At 44.9% G+C, this 18,179-nt stretch overlaps 2 protein-coding genes and 1 long non-coding RNA gene across 5 annotated transcripts in view; 2 read left to right on the top strand and 1 right to left on the bottom strand.

Annotated features, from left to right (window-relative positions):
* LOC120359574 overlaps positions 1-18,179 on the bottom strand; it is a 173,214-nt gene that overhangs the window by 104,215 nt on the left and 50,820 nt on the right. The window lies entirely within an intron of this gene.
* LOC113004355 lies at positions 1,241-3,510 on the top strand. The gene is made up of 2 exons (XM_026137403.2): positions 1,241-2,294; positions 2,587-3,510. Exons 1-2 carry the CDS (start codon positions 2,104-2,106, stop codon positions 2,729-2,731), a joined length of 336 nt encoding a protein of 111 aa, XP_025993188.2. The 5' UTR covers positions 1,241-2,103; the 3' UTR covers positions 2,732-3,510.
* LOC105196219 (nucleolar protein 4-like) overlaps positions 7,036-18,179 on the top strand; it is a 67,340-nt gene continuing 56,196 nt past the window's right edge. Inside the window, exon 1 of one of the 3 annotated variants that reach the window (XM_039457568.1) lies at positions 7,036-8,498. In XM_039457568.1, the coding sequence (XP_039313502.1) occupies positions 8,454-8,498 (45 nt within the window). In that variant the 5' untranslated portion in view covers positions 7,036-8,453. The remainder of the gene's footprint in view (positions 8,499-18,179) is intronic. The other 2 variants (XM_011162025.3, XM_011162026.3) reach the window with 2 other exon arrangements.

Genomic DNA, 18,179 nt, shown 5'->3' with positions numbered 1-18,179 from the left:
TTGTACCTCCAATCGAACTATAATTTATATACCAACTATATATATATATATATACTTGTTATAAATCGTGATTACGATACACGCGCGTCTTGTCTTCTCTTTCACGTTAGCTTAAACCATTTGAGTGTTTATAGCGCAACTCTTTAATCTAAATACTCGAGTTTCATCTCTCCGCTAATTATTAAATTACAACCGTACTTTTTATAATTGAATAATATTCCGATGATAGAATAATATTCCAATGTGGTAGAATAATATTTCTTAAAGAATCTATAAATCTAATGAAGAATCTGCAGCGTTGAAAAAATCTTGGGCGTAAATTTGTTAAATATATAAAATGAAATAAATCTTAGGGTAATTATAGTAATTTGGCACCAATAATAAAAAAGATATGCTATCAAAATTCGCAGATTATACAAGTGGCTAAAGTACATGGTTGACGAAGAAACACGTGGGATGATTTTTCTTCCTGTTTCTTGAACATGGGTTCTAGTAACTTCAATCACACGTGTATGGATATTCTGTGTCGCAAGTTGGGTAGTGAATAGAGCTAGTTTACGAAGTTTGACAGTCCCGTGCGACTCCAGGAGGATACTTTACCGAATGTCACGTCGGAGGGGTCTACGTGTGACGTTATTGATTATAATCGCCACGCGCGATTATTCAGTGACCGCTCGCGTGAATATAGCCTGCATTTTAGAAACGTGACCGAAAAAGTGTTCCTGCATAGAGGAGCACCATTAAGCGATCGGGCGTGCGTAAGGCGAAATATGAACGCGCCTGCGAAAATACTTGATAATGCCGGAACAGCGATTCTTCATTCTCCCCTATCATGTGTGCGCGTCGACCGGGCGAGAGGAATATCTTGTTGCTGATATTTTTCCTCGCGCGTAACTCGAGCAGCTTGATCTCCGCCGTGCGCGATCTGTAGGCAGCGCATCCTCTCTTCTGAACGACGAACTCGTCGTCGTTCGCTTAATTCAATTGTCGAAGCTACGGATAAATCCGTGTTATGCGTCGCCAATCAATCTTGCAGAAGAAATTTCACACTTTATTATCCTCGCGTGATTTTAGACTCAGGGAATAAGCAAATTTTTACTAAACATTCAAATTGTTCTTTAACTCTTTCAGGTCTAGTGGTGAATAAATCATGTATGTTAATGCCAATATATGTGCCATTACAATATGTATACCAATATATTTAAAAAATCATTTATAGTAAATTACATTTAGTTTAACTAGTTTAACTCGGTTAACTGAAAAATATTGTGCTATAAATACAATTATAAAATATATAAAACATTATTTTCGTAGTAAGATCTGAAAGTTTTCGAACTAACTATACAAAAGGTTCGACAAGATGCGCAGTATTATTTTTGTATGGTAATTACACAAATGTATAAATTCCTCTGATGATATTTGTACCGTACATAATGTATAAACATAAATAATTTTCAAGCTTTTTGTTTTAATATTTGGAAAAATAACTATTGATGGAGAAATGTTTGATAAATGCAAAGAAAAACGCTCATGATAAACAATTTTATTACAATTTCATAATATTTATTCCTTGGATACTATATCCGCTTTTATTATGTTTGACTTCATTTTGTACGTTTATTCAGCAATCTCCAAAATTTTTAAAACTAACTAAAAAATATATATGTCCCATTTCTAAACAAAAAATGCGGATTTGAAAGAGTTAGAAAAAATCTGAACAGAATCGATAATAAAACTCGTAATTAAGCAATTTTGATTCCAGTCTTGCAACGCGAAATTATTTGTTAAGAGAGTAATGAATAGTAAAATCGCGCGTAAGTCAAATTCATCGAACTTGAAAGCGATCAATGTAGCTACGAAGCGGTTTTAACACATTTTTTTTCTCCCCTTCGTTGCCGTAAAATCAGTTCGTACGGCAATTCGCGCGCTCACTTTTCAGGCTGTGGCGACCGTAATGGGATTATCTGATTATATCCTGCGCGCGTCTTAACGGTACACCTCAGCGCGTAATATGTTTAGTCGGCGTTATACGTACCGGTATATCCCGTTACGAATATTATCGACGAGCGACGAGCGACGAGCGCGGAGTATACGGGAGGATCGATGCAAAGTGAGGCAGCGGGACTACCGGACTACGCGATGCAGTTTCGGATTCGCAGTGTCGGCATTACGCATTACGCCGTCATTTATCGCGATGCTGCATCGAGCTGCAGGAGACGAATTATTCCTGAACAATGCGCGGCACGAGAATCACAAATGAGTGACATAAAATTTTTTGCGATACATCGAGACGAGTAAGTATATAAATACATGATCGTATTAATTTTATTATTTTTCAATATAATAATTATTTTCACACAAATTTATTATAAGAATAAATTAGTATTGTACAATGTTTAAATAATAAAGGTGCAAAATTAAGATAAAATATGAAAGCGATAAATAACGAAGTTACCAATACATGAGAGGGAACATTAATATTTAATGTGATTAAAATTCGCTATTGTTGGCAACTCGCGTAAAAAGAACTTGAAAAGAAAATTCGAGAAAATTGTTCTGTTCTAACACAAAGGATGACTTTTCCAGTTCCACGAAAAACCGCACAGTCACGGAGTCATCTGTGTTCGAGCGATGGTTGAGAATCACTAGTGCTCGGGTAGGAGCGAGAGGCGACTTTCAGGTGCATGATGAAGCGAGACAAGGCGACAGACTCAGAACGGACGAAACGTAGGTATAGCACGGTTCGCAAGAGAGACAGAAGAGAACACGGATGGAAACGGAGAGAATCCAGCACAGCAGGGGGAGGGGGAGGGACGGGAAAAGGTTAAGAGAGAGGTAAAGGAGGAATGATGGGAAGAGGGTAAAAGGAAACGAAGGGAGAAACCCCCCGTTGCGCCCACACTGGACTTGGGTTTTTTGTAAGGGTGTGCGGGTACGCGGGACGGATGTGGGGGAAGATAGGGGGAACGAGGCGGCCGGGTCGGTAGAGTACCAACGGGCGAGGGCGACGGTAAGGAACGTCGAGGGCCGGGGAAGGAGAAGAGAAAAACCGGCAGGCAAGCAGGGGCTGCTCTAGGGAACGAGAAACATAGACGGAGGAGGGAACGGACTGTAACAGTAAGAGAGAAAAGGACAGACGAAGAGAGAGAGAAAGAGAGAGACGGAGGGTTAGGGTGAAGGTAGCGAAGGCGATGCGGGAGGCCGAGAAAGGACGGGGGCAGTCGGGGGAGGAGGAAAGGGGGAGAGGTAGAAAGGGTCTTGCCACGAGGGAGTGAGAGGGTGGTTCGGCTAGAGAGATCTATAGGGGTGCCACGGCAAAGGGTAGGGGGATTACTGCCTGAGGCTTCAGAAACCAAGGGTGTCTAATGCCAAAGTGGACTTTGTTCACTCGCTGAGATGACGTTCTCTGTACGAGTATCTACGTTAAATGCGTGCACGCAGATGCACATTAACACATTCTTTCGCATTTGCACGACTCGGCTAATAGTCGCATATTCTGTGTTAAATGCGGTTTTTAATCGCACAGATTTTAAAAGTCACTTTTAATTTCCAAATTTTAAAAAAATTTTTTTAAATGAGACATCAAGCTACTAATCAAATCGATAATCGTGACTCCTACGTAAAGGAAGATAAACCCAACTAATTACATTGCGAAAAGTTTTCCTAATGAATTCAGTTAGTGGACGCTTCTCGCTACACATAAAAGTCCACGCGATTCGATAGAATGACGATACTGACGACAAATACATTTACAAGAGCGATAATGAGGATGATAATGATAACGAGATTATCTCTGGCAGGTAGGACACGGATCATCTCGCGTCAGATTGAATCGGAAAGATCGAACTTTCGCCGGAAAGTTTTAAGCTTTTTTACGCTCCTTGTGTCCCGAAGTTTCCTACTCCCCGTCGAAGCAAACTGTTGCTTAGATCGTTATCGCGTACTACCGTACCTATAAGGGGAAGGAGGGAAGGACAAACGTTCGTCCCATTGACGTGAAGGAATTAGAAATAATCCCTTTAGGGATTCCCCGGGGAGAGAAGAGCTCGGTGTCTTTTCCTTCCTACGCTTTCGACTTTTCAATTGACATGCCTGTGACTTCCTTTGTTGGCGACACAGTGTGGGCGTGTCTGCGCGTGCATTCATATATTCATCCATTCATTTATTTACCGTGCGTATTCCATATAGCATTGTTGAAAACGTTATTAATCCCAACGAGTTTGCGCTTTATCGCGACTAGTTTTCTTCGTTTTCCAGAGACTAGAGAAAGAGGGAGTTGGAAAAAGGAAGAGAAGAGAAAAAAAAACGGTTCGTGCAGAAGACGTCGTAAATAAAGTACGGACCGGCCAATAAAAAGATCGCCTTTTTGAAGGAAGTCGAGCGGACAGGTGGAGCCCCGAGGACGTCTGTGCACGGGGTATAACCGTCATAAAGTCAAGAGAAAAAGTATTTTACGACGTTGGCCCGATAACTTGGCCACTTCCCCTAAGACTATCCTACAGTGCCTTTTACGAGGTCACTCCTGCATCGCCGTTCGTCGGTTTGTCCATGTACGCCCCCCGCATAGATAATTCCAGCGATGCGGCTTCGTTGAAATTATTGAGATCTCGGCACGACGCAATTGTCATATTTTTTTGAAACTTTGAATTTTATTGCAAATTAACTTACTATAATGAAATTTATTTAATTATGAACGATACAATGGCGCATAGCTTAATTTTGAAAATTTGTAAAATAGGTTGTAGGTTTATATACTTAGCGATCGATATATATTTTAAACAACTTACTTCATCTCTTTATTAATTTTTGCTGACAAGTCCACCGTTCTACTTTTTTTTGCTCGATCGAACAAATATTTTATTATAATATATATTGCGAGATTCAATTGTTTGGAGTATCAAGGTTGACTCTGATAGTAGCAATTTTGCATACGTCTCTTAGGACGAGCGAATTTTCCACAGTTCTGCTCGTACTTGACCCGATGAGACCGCTGCATACGATTGGCTGACCGCGGTCGTGTTTCAGATTTACGGCAAAGGAAAATCGCGATCTCGTTGGAGAATTACCAAAGTCTTCTGGTTTGCGCGAATCCTTTCACGTACTATTATAAGGACAGCGTGTGGTCCACCTTATTCGCTCACGAATGATGCATCAAAGCACACATGTACGATAAGAGAAATGTAACCCGATGTTTAAGAAAGTCAATCACATGCGGGATATCCTTTTACGTTCATGATTTTCGTGAACCAGATTTTAACGATGCGTTTATCGTACGAATTGGATCGAATCACCAGTTTAAAGCGGTAATTGCGTAAACCGTGATGGCGTGGTCGACAATCGCTGTTCGCCTCGATATTATAATTATTGGACTTTATGCGTTGGACTCAACTGTAAACGGATTATTAATCCAGGTTGGTAGCACGACGGTTAATAACATAGAGCCTTAAACGGATGTAAAAATACAAGTAAAAATTGAGAAAATATAGGTCCGAAGATCGACCTCGATGTGATAACCTATCATTTAAAATTTAAATGTTCGAAGATATTCATGAAAATATTACAATAATAACTACTTATAATCTATGTGTAAATTGACATAAATCAATGTCTTGTAATTCAAGCAGCCAAATGACAAGAAGTAATCGACGACTTCGATCGCTCAGGATTACTCAGATTACGTGCAGGAGGATGCACGTTCGATATAGGAGTCTACTGTTATTTACGCGTAGATCGTCGACACCGGTATTAACCCAGGTGGCAAGACGACGACAACGATGACGATGACGACGAGCTAATAATACGGAAGGCTTAAACGGAGAGAGGCTCTCCTCCTAAAAATGCATGTACATCGGGCAAGCAAACCCGTCCGGCATGCTCTTTCGCCCAGATCGTACGCGGGCAGGTAGGCAGGCAAGGAGGCAGGCGGGAGGGACCATTCTCGACGGAGGTACCATGTAAGTTACGTCTTTCAAGTATCGCAGCAAAGCCGCGGCAGAGTTACGTATCGCCGGTAGTGGCATACTGGTGTGACAGCATGGTGCAAAGAACGGAGTCCAGCACGAGGAGGAGACGATGAACGATAGAGAGATAGAAAGAGAAAGAAAGTGTGCGCATGTATGTATGTATGTATGTCAGTGTGTAAGAGAAAGAGAGATATACAGAGAGTGGTATAGGTACAGATAGAGCAACATACTCGAATAGACGAAGGCCGGCCAGAGAGAAAGAGAGAGAGAGAAAGAGAGAGAGAGAAAGGGAGAGAGATAGAGACTGTAGATATTGTACGTCCACGTAGCAGTGCCGCACATGTACGCTGGAGGAGCAAAGCGGTGGGCAAAGCACATACCCTTCTAAGCACAAGCCTAACACACCCGTGGAAGCCCCTTCGGCCGATGAGCGCTGGCGCCCCTTGGCCCCTCGTTCTACGCTGTACTACTACCCTCCCGCCGCCCTGCCCTCACCGTCCGGAAAGGTCCCTGCCGCCCATTCCCTCACCTCCTCCTCCCTTCCCCGCGCCGCCGGATGCCCGACAGCGGCCCCTTACGCCCCTTTGAATCCTCTCACCCCCTCTCCCGCTTTCCCCCCCGAGTTACTCGTCCAGCGGCCCCCTCGATGTTCTGACGGTGACAGACCCTACCTTACCCCGCCGCCGCCGCCGCCGCCGCCGCCGCCACCGCACCGCACCGAACCGAACCGAGTGGGGAGGGTCGAGGGTCGAGGGGGAGTCGACGAGGGCGCCGGGACAAGAGAAGCAGAAACGAGAGGGAACGGAAGGGGGACGGAGATGGAGAGACAGAGAGAGAGAGAGAGAGAGAGAGAGCGAGAGAGAAAGAAAGAGAGAGATGGCTACGGTGAGGAAGGAGGGGACGAGGAACCGAGGGGGGTTGACGCGCTCGAAGAGGGCCGCTGGGGAGTGAGAGAGCGGTGCGGGTCGTCGGAGGACTGTGATGAGGGGTTGCGCGGGAGAGCGAGAGTACCGACGGAAGGTAGGGAGGGAGGGGGCTGAGTTGACGGCGAGTGAGAGAGAGTGGGGTATGGGTGAAGCGTTGGTAGCGGTATGAGGCTCTCTACCGTGGAGCTGGGGTGAGGACACCGGGGAGGGGATCATGTGGAGGCGGCGGTGCCGCGGTGCGAGAAGGGGAGGAGGTCGTCGTCGTCGCGTCGCCAGTTGCTAGTTTGCCGTGAGCGCTCGTGACGCGAGGACGTTCTGTGAACAGAGCAGCGAGCCCGGAGCTCTCCGATCTCCCGCTGTGAACGACACAGGAAACGAGCGTGCAGGCAGCCAACGATTGCGCGAACAGATCTTTTTCCGAACAAACGATTCATCGGGAAACAGACGAGAGCAGCGGCTACAGTGCGAAAGCATACCTCGTAATCCCTTCGGTTTCTTCATCGATAGACAAGCACTGTTTTTACTTGAAAAAACGTAGACTGTTTATTGCGATTTTCGTATTTCTCATTGACGGAAATATTAGTGTACAAGAGACAATTGGTCGATCAAAGTTGGAAGATCAGTCGATCACGCCTGTCCGATCGGAATGCTCCAAAGTTCAGACGAACCAGCTGATCGTGAAACCATCTTACTAGTTTGATTTGTACTTTGTGGGATTGTCTTGTGCGCGTTTATCGCGTCGTGACGTGAATATAGAAGAGCGGGAGAGAAAGACAGCTGACAAACATCGCGTGAGGAGGAGTGAGTGAAAAAAAAAGTCGGAATAACGTAAAGGAGAAGGAACTCGCTTCGTTTCGGAGTAGACGGATACTCTTCCGGTCATTCCGGTTGCGCGCGGCGCCTGTTTTAATCTCGCGCGGCGCCGACACCTGCTACCGCGACAACCAACTGCGCGGGAGGTTTTGTCGCGGAACTTTCGTGGCGCCGCCGTGTACCGTGTGCGGTGTGCGCGGGGTGACAGCTTAAAGTTCGCACGAGCGCAAGGTGGAACGGAGTGCGCGGGCGCGCGCGCGTGCGACATAAAGGAAGACAGAGAGAGGGACAGAAAACGAAACACGAAACTCGCTCCGAGAAAGTTTACTCGCGACGTGCCGGTCGCTCCGGAAAGAACACCTCATTCCCTACGCGCTCGCTCCGCGTGCCAGAGGAAGCCGTCAAGCGGAAGCGAAGAAAGGAGACAGAAGAGGAAACGAAGAGGGAACGGCGGCGGGATAGAGAGAAAGAGAGAGAGCACTCGTCACCGCGTGCGCTCGTCTATCGTTCATTGTCAACCTCCCCCGCCTCGCTTCCCCCGCCTTTGTGTTCCTCGCTGTGATCGTCGCTGTGCCTTCGGGTGGACGCTTATGGCTCGCCAGTAGGAGGGAAAAACAGGCGGAAGAGCGTAGGACAGAGAGACAGGAGGAGAGACAGGAGGACAGAGGCGGACAGTCGGATAGAGACCGGCCAGGCAGATATTTCCCGCTCCGCGAAGGGGGGGCAGAGAGGGCACCCCGGAGAACTGAATATGTCCGCCAAGCGAAAGGCCACTGCCATCATGCAGCACCACAAGGTGAGTCCGTACTCGTGCATACGACACGCGCACACATGCATACGCTACATGCGCTTGTATCGCCACGTGATGTATCGGTATTTGTTCCATTCTCGCGTTTCATCGTTTCAACGAGTAGCACGTCGAGTTAGACCAAGTCGGAAAATACTTTTCCCAGATTATTGGGGGAAGTCTTGGACCATCGAGTACACACACACACACACACACACACACAATAATCCAGGTTCAAGGTTTTCCTCGAAGCCCCCCTGCAAGTGTCTTAAAAAAGGGACGAAGGGAAGATATCCTGCTCTCAGGTAGCAGAAGTTAAGTTCGGGTTAACCCTGACAACGCACTAATTTATTTTACGAGCACCCAACCCCCTCAACTTCTTTCCCCCTCTCCCCTCCCACCGTGCGGAGTCTGACTGAACGTGACGATGAATTTTTTCAGCGAAAGCTCGAAAAGCTCGCCGGAACACGGGCGCGCTCCGTTACGTAACTCGTTACTGCGCTCGCGGAACCTAATTTTTTTTCGGCGCGCGGGAAGATAAACTGCGAAAAAGTTTTAATTGAAAGAGTTGTGTAAATCCCGTGCGGCGGCGGCGAGCGTCGACGACGACACGATGAGGTGCGGCGAAGTGCGCCGAGTTCGAAAAATTGTTCTCGTGCCGTTCGTGTTTCGCGCAGAGCTCGGCATTACGCGCGCCAAATTACTCGCAATGCGCGTCGCGACAGTCGGTTACTTCTGCACGATTTTCGTAGCAGCCCGCTCGTCTAATTATATACTTGCGCAACGATGCGAACGCAGTGTCCTCGACCATTCGAGGAAAAACGAAATTTCCGTTTGCAAAACGGTAGTTGAATTGTTAATGAACGTCTTAACGTTCGACGCGCGATGATATTACAGTTATCGATCTACAGTTATATATTCGCCTGCATTCTATAATTAATCTAATTACGATTATAACTACAGAAAATATCAAGTTCAGAGACCTTTCCCGTAGATCCGTCAAGAAATCTGTTATTTATTAATTAAAGCCGGGCGTGCTGGTGTCTATTACATTGCGTAATATTAATTAAGCGAAACAAATAAAGACGGCGCAACGTGAAAATTACTAGAGCACGACCAATAAATTCGTCCACTTTGCAAATCTAATTTTTGTTGATATCATTCGCCATTATTAATAACCTTCTGAAATAAGGCAATGTGGATATGTACATGTCGATATTGTGTACCGTTACACGGTTGACATACGCGCAGAAAGGTCAGCGATCGCCTCTTTAAGTTCGCACTAGTGTATCATAAGTAAATAATTTCCAGTTCTTCGGAAATCATTCGCGAGTATCGACGGACGATCATCCGTGAACCTCGATGACACACACGTCCGGCGCAAATCGCGCAATTCACTCGTCAATGACGAACTCGGACGGATCGCACTTATCTCGCGACTTTTTTTTTTTCTCGTCGCCGGTCGCAGCAACCGCGCCAGATTAGACCAACGTATCTACGTGAAAGATAATCCCCGGATGGCGCGTTCGCGCACAGAGGCGCTCTCGATTCGTGCACGTGCTCGCCTCTTCGCAGCGCTGCCTTCAATTAATAGCTATATTTCATTTAATCTTCACCTTATCAAAAATTCATGTAAACATGATTCACGATGGCATCTCTCTTCGAGTGTAGGCAGTACAATTCCATAAGTGCAATATGAAATTAAAAATAAATTTTTGTATTGATCGTTTTGAGCCACAAAATCATATTGTACATCGTGTCGCATAAAATATTTTATGTGACACGATATATAATAAGAGATCCAACGGTAAGATCGAATCGATTGTTCATATCAATTTTATGCAGTGCTGTAAATATGCGATTTATCTCTACAAGTTTAAAGGAGAGAGCCTGCAATTAAATTAAATGTGAAAAAAAAGTGAAACAAAACGGGCAATGATACAAAAGTATTCGAGTGTTAAAAAATTCGAAACGCGCGTGTCATCGTTCCTCGCCGTTAATCTTCGTTCATATCGCGAGCGTGATTAAAAACTGCGCGTTTATCGGCCGATAAAGGTAAAATCGGCGCAAAAAGGGACCGAAGCGTTCGTCACTGAAACGAATTATAACGGCAGTGCGCCCCTTAACAATTTTTCGAATATCCGTCTGTGCGATTTTCAGAGTGATAATATAACAGCCGTCGAAACGCGGTTCCGCGAGAAGCGAGCCCGATAAAAAATGCGAGCACGTATCGAATATGTCTCGTTAATTTATCGATCGACGTGTTCGGCGCAGCGTAAATTGCTCCCGATGACATCGTCCGAATTATATTCCCTTTCACGTCGCTACTCATGCCTCTGTTTCCATTTTCATCGCGTATTTATGTTAAATGTGTGCTGTCCAATTTTCACCTCATATTTACGCCAAATACCGCTTTCGCGTCCAACGGGCGAAGTCGTGAAAGGAAGTTGTCCCTCCCCCTCCCCCCTACTGTTAAAGTCGAAATCGAGCGATACCGATAACTTTTTTTTTAATCAATGAGTAAACTTATTGAAAGTAGAGCGTCGAGGATAAGATATATTTGTGGTAGATAATTTCACTTCCTGAAAGTGCGGTCTCACAATCTTCTAGGATTCTCCGTGCTATCAAATGCCAAACAAGTCCAACAGGTTGCATTCTTTATATTACATTAATAATAATGCGCATAAAGCAAAGCTGACGTGAAATGCGAATAGGTACTCGTCGAATGTGCATACAGAGGCTGCGGAGAGAGAAAGAGAGAGAGAGAGAGAGAGAGAGAGAGAGAGAACGTTACTATCGTACGTCCTATGACGTGTCGGCGAGAACGGGAAATGCGTGACGAATTGCGTCCTTCGGAGTTTCAAAAAAAAAAAAAAACTCGTTCCCTGGGGCGCGTTTGTTGTCTCGTTAAGTATCTCGGCGGTAGATTACGGAGAGAAGAGGTGGATTACGGAGAGAGGGAGCGCGTGCAGAAAAATAGTACACATTAACGGTGTTATGCCGGGGAACGAAAGCAGTGCAAATACTAACTACGTGCGCCATCGCAGACGAGTTAGATCGATCGGATCAGGAATCGAACCGCGAAAGTCGAGTCGAAGTTGAGGCAGGTTCGGGACGCCTGCACGCGCGTCCTTCTTCTCTTATCTCTCTTTCCCTCTCGTACTCTCTCCATCCTTCTCTTCGTTCCATCTGTTTCGTCCTGTTCGTCTCTCCTCGTCTTTCCCCCTTCTTCTCTCATCACGGCTGTCTCGCTTCAGCAACATATCTCTCCGTCTGTCTCACAGTTCCGTTCTCCCTTTCTCTCCAACTTCTCTCTTGCCCCTCTCGTTCTCTCCGTCGCGCGACTACCTACATGGCTCTCGCTCTTTCGTGGTCCAACAGGTTATATTTTTCCACAGCGGCATCTCTTCCTCCGGTTTCTCTCTACCCCGAGCCGCCACGTTCTCCCTTTTTTCCCCTCTTCTTTCGGTTTCTATTTTCCTTAGGCCGGTACGCAGGTCATTCTTCTTTCTGTCGTGGCACATGTTTCCGTTTCGTCGACGACCAACGACGACATCTTATCGCTGCGCTCGCATAATGATCAAATTTCGTTCTCTCCGAAATCGATCTATTTTCCCAACTTCTAATCGTATCCCGGTGTTTTTCGAGTGAAGTTCGTAATACTCGTTTGTGCAAATTACTTCCAACATCAAGATTATACTTCCAACGTCAAGTAAGTTGCATACAATATAAGAATCTATTAACATAATAGAGATATCGGAAGTTATGCACGATATTAGTACGTGAGAGAAAACCTGTTTATAAATCGCGAATTTTTATATTTTCCAAAATGTATATTCGAGTGTTAATAAACACTTTTAGTGAGTGGTTTTCGAGAAATTCGTAATAACCTCGTGGCTTATGTATTCCCTAAGTCGGCGATGGAGCTTCTGTAAGCGCGGATAATTAACGCCGCAATTAAAGCTCGCGTTGCTTTATATTTATTTTTCATTTTATTAAATTGCGACAAATGATTTAAGCAGCGTAGGACCACTCGCTCGCACACACACACAAACACACGCACGCACACACACACACACACACACACAGAGAGAGAGAGAGAGAGAGAGAGAGAGAGAGAGAGACAGACACATACACACACACGTGCGCGCGTGTGCGCGCGAGCAAACACGACTTACTGAGCAAAAGTAAATATTGTATCGCAAAAGTGCCGGTGGGATGGGGGCATTAATTCGTTAAAAGCATTCCGGCGACAAGTATTTTCGCTTTTTTCTTTTTTTAATCAGTATAAGTGCATCCTTCGTCCCTTGCGCGCTAATCTAGCCCGACCATTTCCATGTTCGCGGCCGCGGAACTGCATGAAACACCGCCGCACAAGCCACCGCAATAATCATGTTTATAATTCGCCGTCGAATAGCGGCTATTCAATTAAACGCTTCTTGGATGAGCGATGTATATTATCGCGCGAAATCAGAGATCGCCCAATCGTCATTATTCACGTGTCGTTATATCGACGCTGCGCCTGTCATACGTGACGTTTGAATATTGATCAATACGCTTTTTTTTTTAGCGGAACAGCCGAAAAATTGGCCGTCGAAATAACCGTTAATATATTTACGCACATTTACAGAGAGACAGGCGATAAATAAACACTTTTATTATCCTCCCCGTAAATAAAACGAAACGAGAATAAATATAGCAAATGTTATTATTATTAATCCTTCAATTATTAATTCTTCCGAGATTGAGAACTCGTGACTTTGCAAAAAGAGAGCTTCCGCCTATTCTTTTCAATTAAATTCCTTTTCACAAGCCTGCGAGAATAAATGAATGTGACGTACGTCATTATGCAATATACGTATAACGTAATATAAGTATGTCAGGTAAATCAGGGTCGTCCCTGAATTCGCTTATTCGCGGGAGAAGGCACGTGGAATCCTGAGAGCGAGCGCTAATGAGGCGTGCGATTCCTCTCGTTAAAGGACTAAATTACGGGACGATGTGAGGCCGGCAAAGGCCCGCGGGCTTGACGAACGTAAGGTGCTTTCGTGTATAACGATAATCTCGTCGATCAAAAGGGAGCCCTCGAACGATCGAGATGTTTACGTTCAATACACTTTGATTGTTCTATTTGTGTAACATGTACGTACGTCTCTTTCTCTTTCGCCATCAGTTGTTATCTCAATGATTTCATCATTTGGAGTCGATTCCTTTAAGAAGAAAATTAAACTTGTTTTTATATTAATAATCCTTACTTGGACAAAAAGATTGCATCGGAGTGTTGACAATGGCTACTGGATTTCTATATTACTTCTAGAGTTTCTTTCTTTTTTTTTTAGAATATTCTAATATTTTTAATGAGACGGGACATCGAGTTTGATGATGTTTCGGTGAAATTAATATTGCCATTGTACAACGTCATCGGCGAATAATGACACCACGGAATACAAATTGTGTTTTCATATAACGCACAATTATATCGCAATTAAACGTAGCGTTATAATAAATCGTCATCAAAATCAGCGGAGGTAATTACCAATTACGAAGGTCGTTTGGGATTTTGCGTTCTGCAAGCTGGATGTATATCTGGCAGTCCTACTTTTTTCGCAATTAATTGAAACGCACATTGAGGCGATTAAGTAAAAGGTAGGAACAATATGTTTACCAGAGGTCCGCCTCTCTCTACATCACAGATTACTTTTTATATATCTCAATAATCGATTGCATCGAACATTAATCTTGATTAACAAAATCATTTGTCCGTCTACATTATAATAATTAGAATTAAAAGGAAAATAATCGATCGCAATAATTGGCGATACAAATCAAAAGCTTGCATTCAAATGATGTCTCAGGTAAAAAATATTCTCTTTTCAATGCATCGTCCTTTTGCCGTCTTATTGACCGTCTTTGTACATTAGGAACGAGGTAATGCTCCTTTACTTCTGCTCTAAAATAACTACGCCCTTGAGGAAAGAGAGCGGAAGATATAGAAATCCAAATTATTGCCTCTTGCTTAATCGCAGCGGCATCGTTACAGCGCGGCGTTCGCGGTGCAACGCGAAAGGCAGAATGGCGCCGCGCTTTTTGCATCGAGAGCATGTCCTCGTTATGGTTGTCCCAGCACGATCGTGTAGTCTCACTGCGGACTCGGGCAGAGTAGAGTCGGCGCGAGAAAGAGGGAGGGGAGGAAGAAGGGAGAGGAAGGTTCGTCCAAGGGTACGAGGCGAACCCTCGTATTCCCACCGAAGTGAAGGGCTAGTATGGATTTCCCATAAGATCAGGTATGCTGGTGCCTGGAACCGACAATAAGGGTGCGCCGGTGCGCCCATTCGAGCTCTACGCTGAGCTGGAAAGGAAATGGGAGAGAAAAAAAGGAAGAGGGAGAGAAAAGTGTTACGAAAGACAGAGAGAGAGAGAGAGAGAGAGAGAGAGAGAGGCAGAAGATGGAGCGAGACAGCAAAAGTACAAAGAAAGAAAGAAAAAGAAAGAAGGCAGGCGAAGACTGGCTCTTCTCTCACCCCGTTTCTAGCTTCCCCACGGTAGGTCTACCTCACCCCGTTTTAAGGCCGCCTGCCTGCCTGTCTGCCTGCCTGCCGCTGGTATAGAGCGCGTTCCAAATATATCTGACCTGAGGTCCTTCGAATGCCCCGCAACACGTTTCGTGCACGTTTTCGAAAATTTTCCTCTCCTCCCCTTTCGCCCCCCGTTATGAGACTCCACGTTCGTTTGCATAGCAGGAGTGGGTCTACGGAAAGTAAAAAAGAATCGAACCCAAGCACACAAAAATGTAAAATATGTTCGGAACGATGGAGAGAGAACTTCCTTCTGTTGTCCTTAAGTTTCCGGTCTCCGATTGTCAGCGATCTCCGTATAATTTTGTTCGAAGATAGTCCCCATTTTTAACTATAATTATGTCTCGCATAGAAATAAGAGAGAAATACGTTTCCTTCAACGCTCGTTTGCTCGCCCGTAGTTCGGCTAAACTATGAAAAGACACCATTCGTACCTGAACCCATCGACGGGCTCGCTCTCGCCCTTTTCCGTTTCACAGGCACGAGAAACGTTATCCCGAAAATGGTGCGCGGTATGTTCCAAAAGTGCATTCCGCGGTAATGCACTCGGCTCGGAGAACCACGCCCCCACGTCCTTCCTCTTCCATGGCCACGGAGAGAGATTTCTCTCTGCTCACGTCTCGAGATCGCCATATACCCACCCTAGCAGCACCCGCTGTGCAAGCGTGCTTTCTTTGTACGGTTATTTTTATCTTTTCCTTCGCGGAGCCAAGAGAACAGTCCGATATTACCGACCCCGAAACGGTGCAGCGGCGGTGTGGCGTGGCGAGAGAAAGAGAACGACGCAACGGAAAATATTTATGGCCACGCGGTCGATAAAATTACGGCGAATTTACACGCCCGATGGTTGGTTTTGCCAAACTCTCTCGTTCCTTTTAAACCAGCGGGTTTTATTACTCCCTGCGAATAAGTCCGAAGGGACTCCGGGGCCACTTCATTGTATCGAGGATTATAGACTTAAGACTATGATCTCGGGTTGCGGGGACTTTCATCGCGTATTGTAATTACCTATGATATTGTATTTAACTATTATTCCTTAGTGTCAACGCCTCGCGGAATCATGAATAAAATTCATTAATCTTTTTTTGAAACCAGCACCTTCATCTTTCATCTTAATTCATTAATATCGCTCGTAATATCTAATTCATCACATGCTATCTTCGATTGTGACTAGTCTCCTTATATATCTTGGCGCTCTCTTCGGTATACTTCATCTATTCTTACCAACTATTTCCGTTTCTTCCGATAATTATTAATTATACTAAAATGTTGTTGATGTCTCAATTACAAAAGTGTGAATATAAATAAAATGTTGAATATAAATAAAATAAAATTCAGCTTAATTTAATAATCGGCTATGAAATTTTCTCCAAGAAAAATATTTGTTCCAAATTCATTGATCCTTACATTCGTGCGAGGACAGTGGAGACTTGATTAGGTAGCATGTACCGTGTTAAAATCATGGAAAGAGCCGCGCAATCAACGAGGCAATGTCTCCGGATTGTCCTCTTGCTCGCTCGTTCGCTCGCCAACCGACCGTCCAGCCAACCAACCAACCGGGAATCACGTACCGCGACACGAATCGGAGGAAATGGAATTTCCTACCAAGTCGTCGGCAGGCCGGGCAGCCTGATGATGGGCTTATCGACGTCGCCGGCCTGGCCGTTCGTCAACCGCTTTACACGGGCACGGGCGCGAGCGAGCGAGCGGACGAGCGAGTGAACGCTCACGCATGCACGCACGCACGTATGAGCGCGCTGTGTTAGGCGGTAGGCGTGTGTTGATAACGCGAGGTGATGTTTGTTGCTAGCCGCCGGGTGATTCAGGGAGCCATCCGTGTCAAGGTACACCGCATCGTCCGCGACGTCGTCGTCCACATGCAACGTTCTGTATTCTTTTTGCAACCGTCACGTGCACACGGATCGTACCGTACCGAAGAGTGCACGCGCGCGCGAATATGCCGCTCTTTAACACACACGCACACACACAGCGTCGGAGAGACAGATGAAGAAAGAGAGAGAGAAAGAGCGAGAGAGAAAAAGAGAGGGGCGCATGATATCCCGAGAAAGAGGGGACGATAAAAAAGGAGAAGCCGCGGATGCGCTCGTGTGCTTTTTATCGTTGCGGTGCTCTCCCGGCGAAATGAGTGTCGGTGCATATACGCGCGTACGTGCGTGCGTGCGTGCGTGCGTGCGGGCTCGCGTGTGCGTATCGTGTGCGCGGACGACCGGCGAACACTACCTCCGTTATGCGTGCGATTACGTACTTTCGCGATTTCGCTTAACCCGCAAACGACTTCTGTGCGGGTCGGGGCGATTTGAATCTGGTATCCCGTACGCGCGCGCTTAATAACGCGCCGCTTTACGATCTCTATCCGGTCTGCTTTCGGCCGCGGTATCGATCCATCTAACGCGATTTGCCGCGACGAAACGCGTGTCTGGTCTTTTCACTCTGTGGCTCCGAATTATTCGCGATCTCGTCATAATTCACACGTCTGAAATAAATCTGTCTTATATGCTACGGCAAAGATGATGAAAATGTTAGGAGACGAATTTCCTTTATTTTCTGAGGAGAACTTTAAACTTTCCATATGCAGCGACACGTCATATTTCTTTCTTGCCTATTTTAAATTTATTTTATATTTCACATATTTAATTTATCGCATATGTAATTTTCATTTTTATCGATCACGTGTTTTTTAAAAGATTCATGAAGAAAGAAATTGATACTTTGGCACGTAATTTAATAAAATCAGATAAATTATTCGTTTATGGGAAAAAATGATTTTGTTGGAGTATCTAAAAATTTAGCTGAATACAAATCTAAAAAAAAAAAGAAAAAAAGAAAAGAAAAGAATTTTATTAGATCACAATAATTGCAGGGCTCTCGAACTGTCAGAATATTACAACTTTTTGCAACATTGCTCATCATGTTTTAGCATCCTACATAATTATTTGGATGGTTCGTCCAACAAAATTATTTCAGATCTTTATCTAACTAAATTAAGTACTTCAACAAAACCGTTTTTTTTTCTGCGCGAGTGCATTAAAAACATTCATTTTTAACATTTTCTGTGGAAAAAAAAGTTTGATTTATGTAATTTCATTCAACGAAA

The sequence above is a fragment of the Solenopsis invicta genome, chromosome 14 (assembly GCF_016802725.1).
Source record: "Solenopsis invicta isolate M01_SB chromosome 14, UNIL_Sinv_3.0, whole genome shotgun sequence".
In the NCBI taxonomy this organism is placed as follows: domain Eukaryota; kingdom Metazoa; phylum Arthropoda; class Insecta; order Hymenoptera; family Formicidae; genus Solenopsis; species Solenopsis invicta.
The sequence above is the reverse complement of the archived record's forward strand: the minus strand, read 5'-3'. Positions and strand labels throughout refer to the sequence as shown.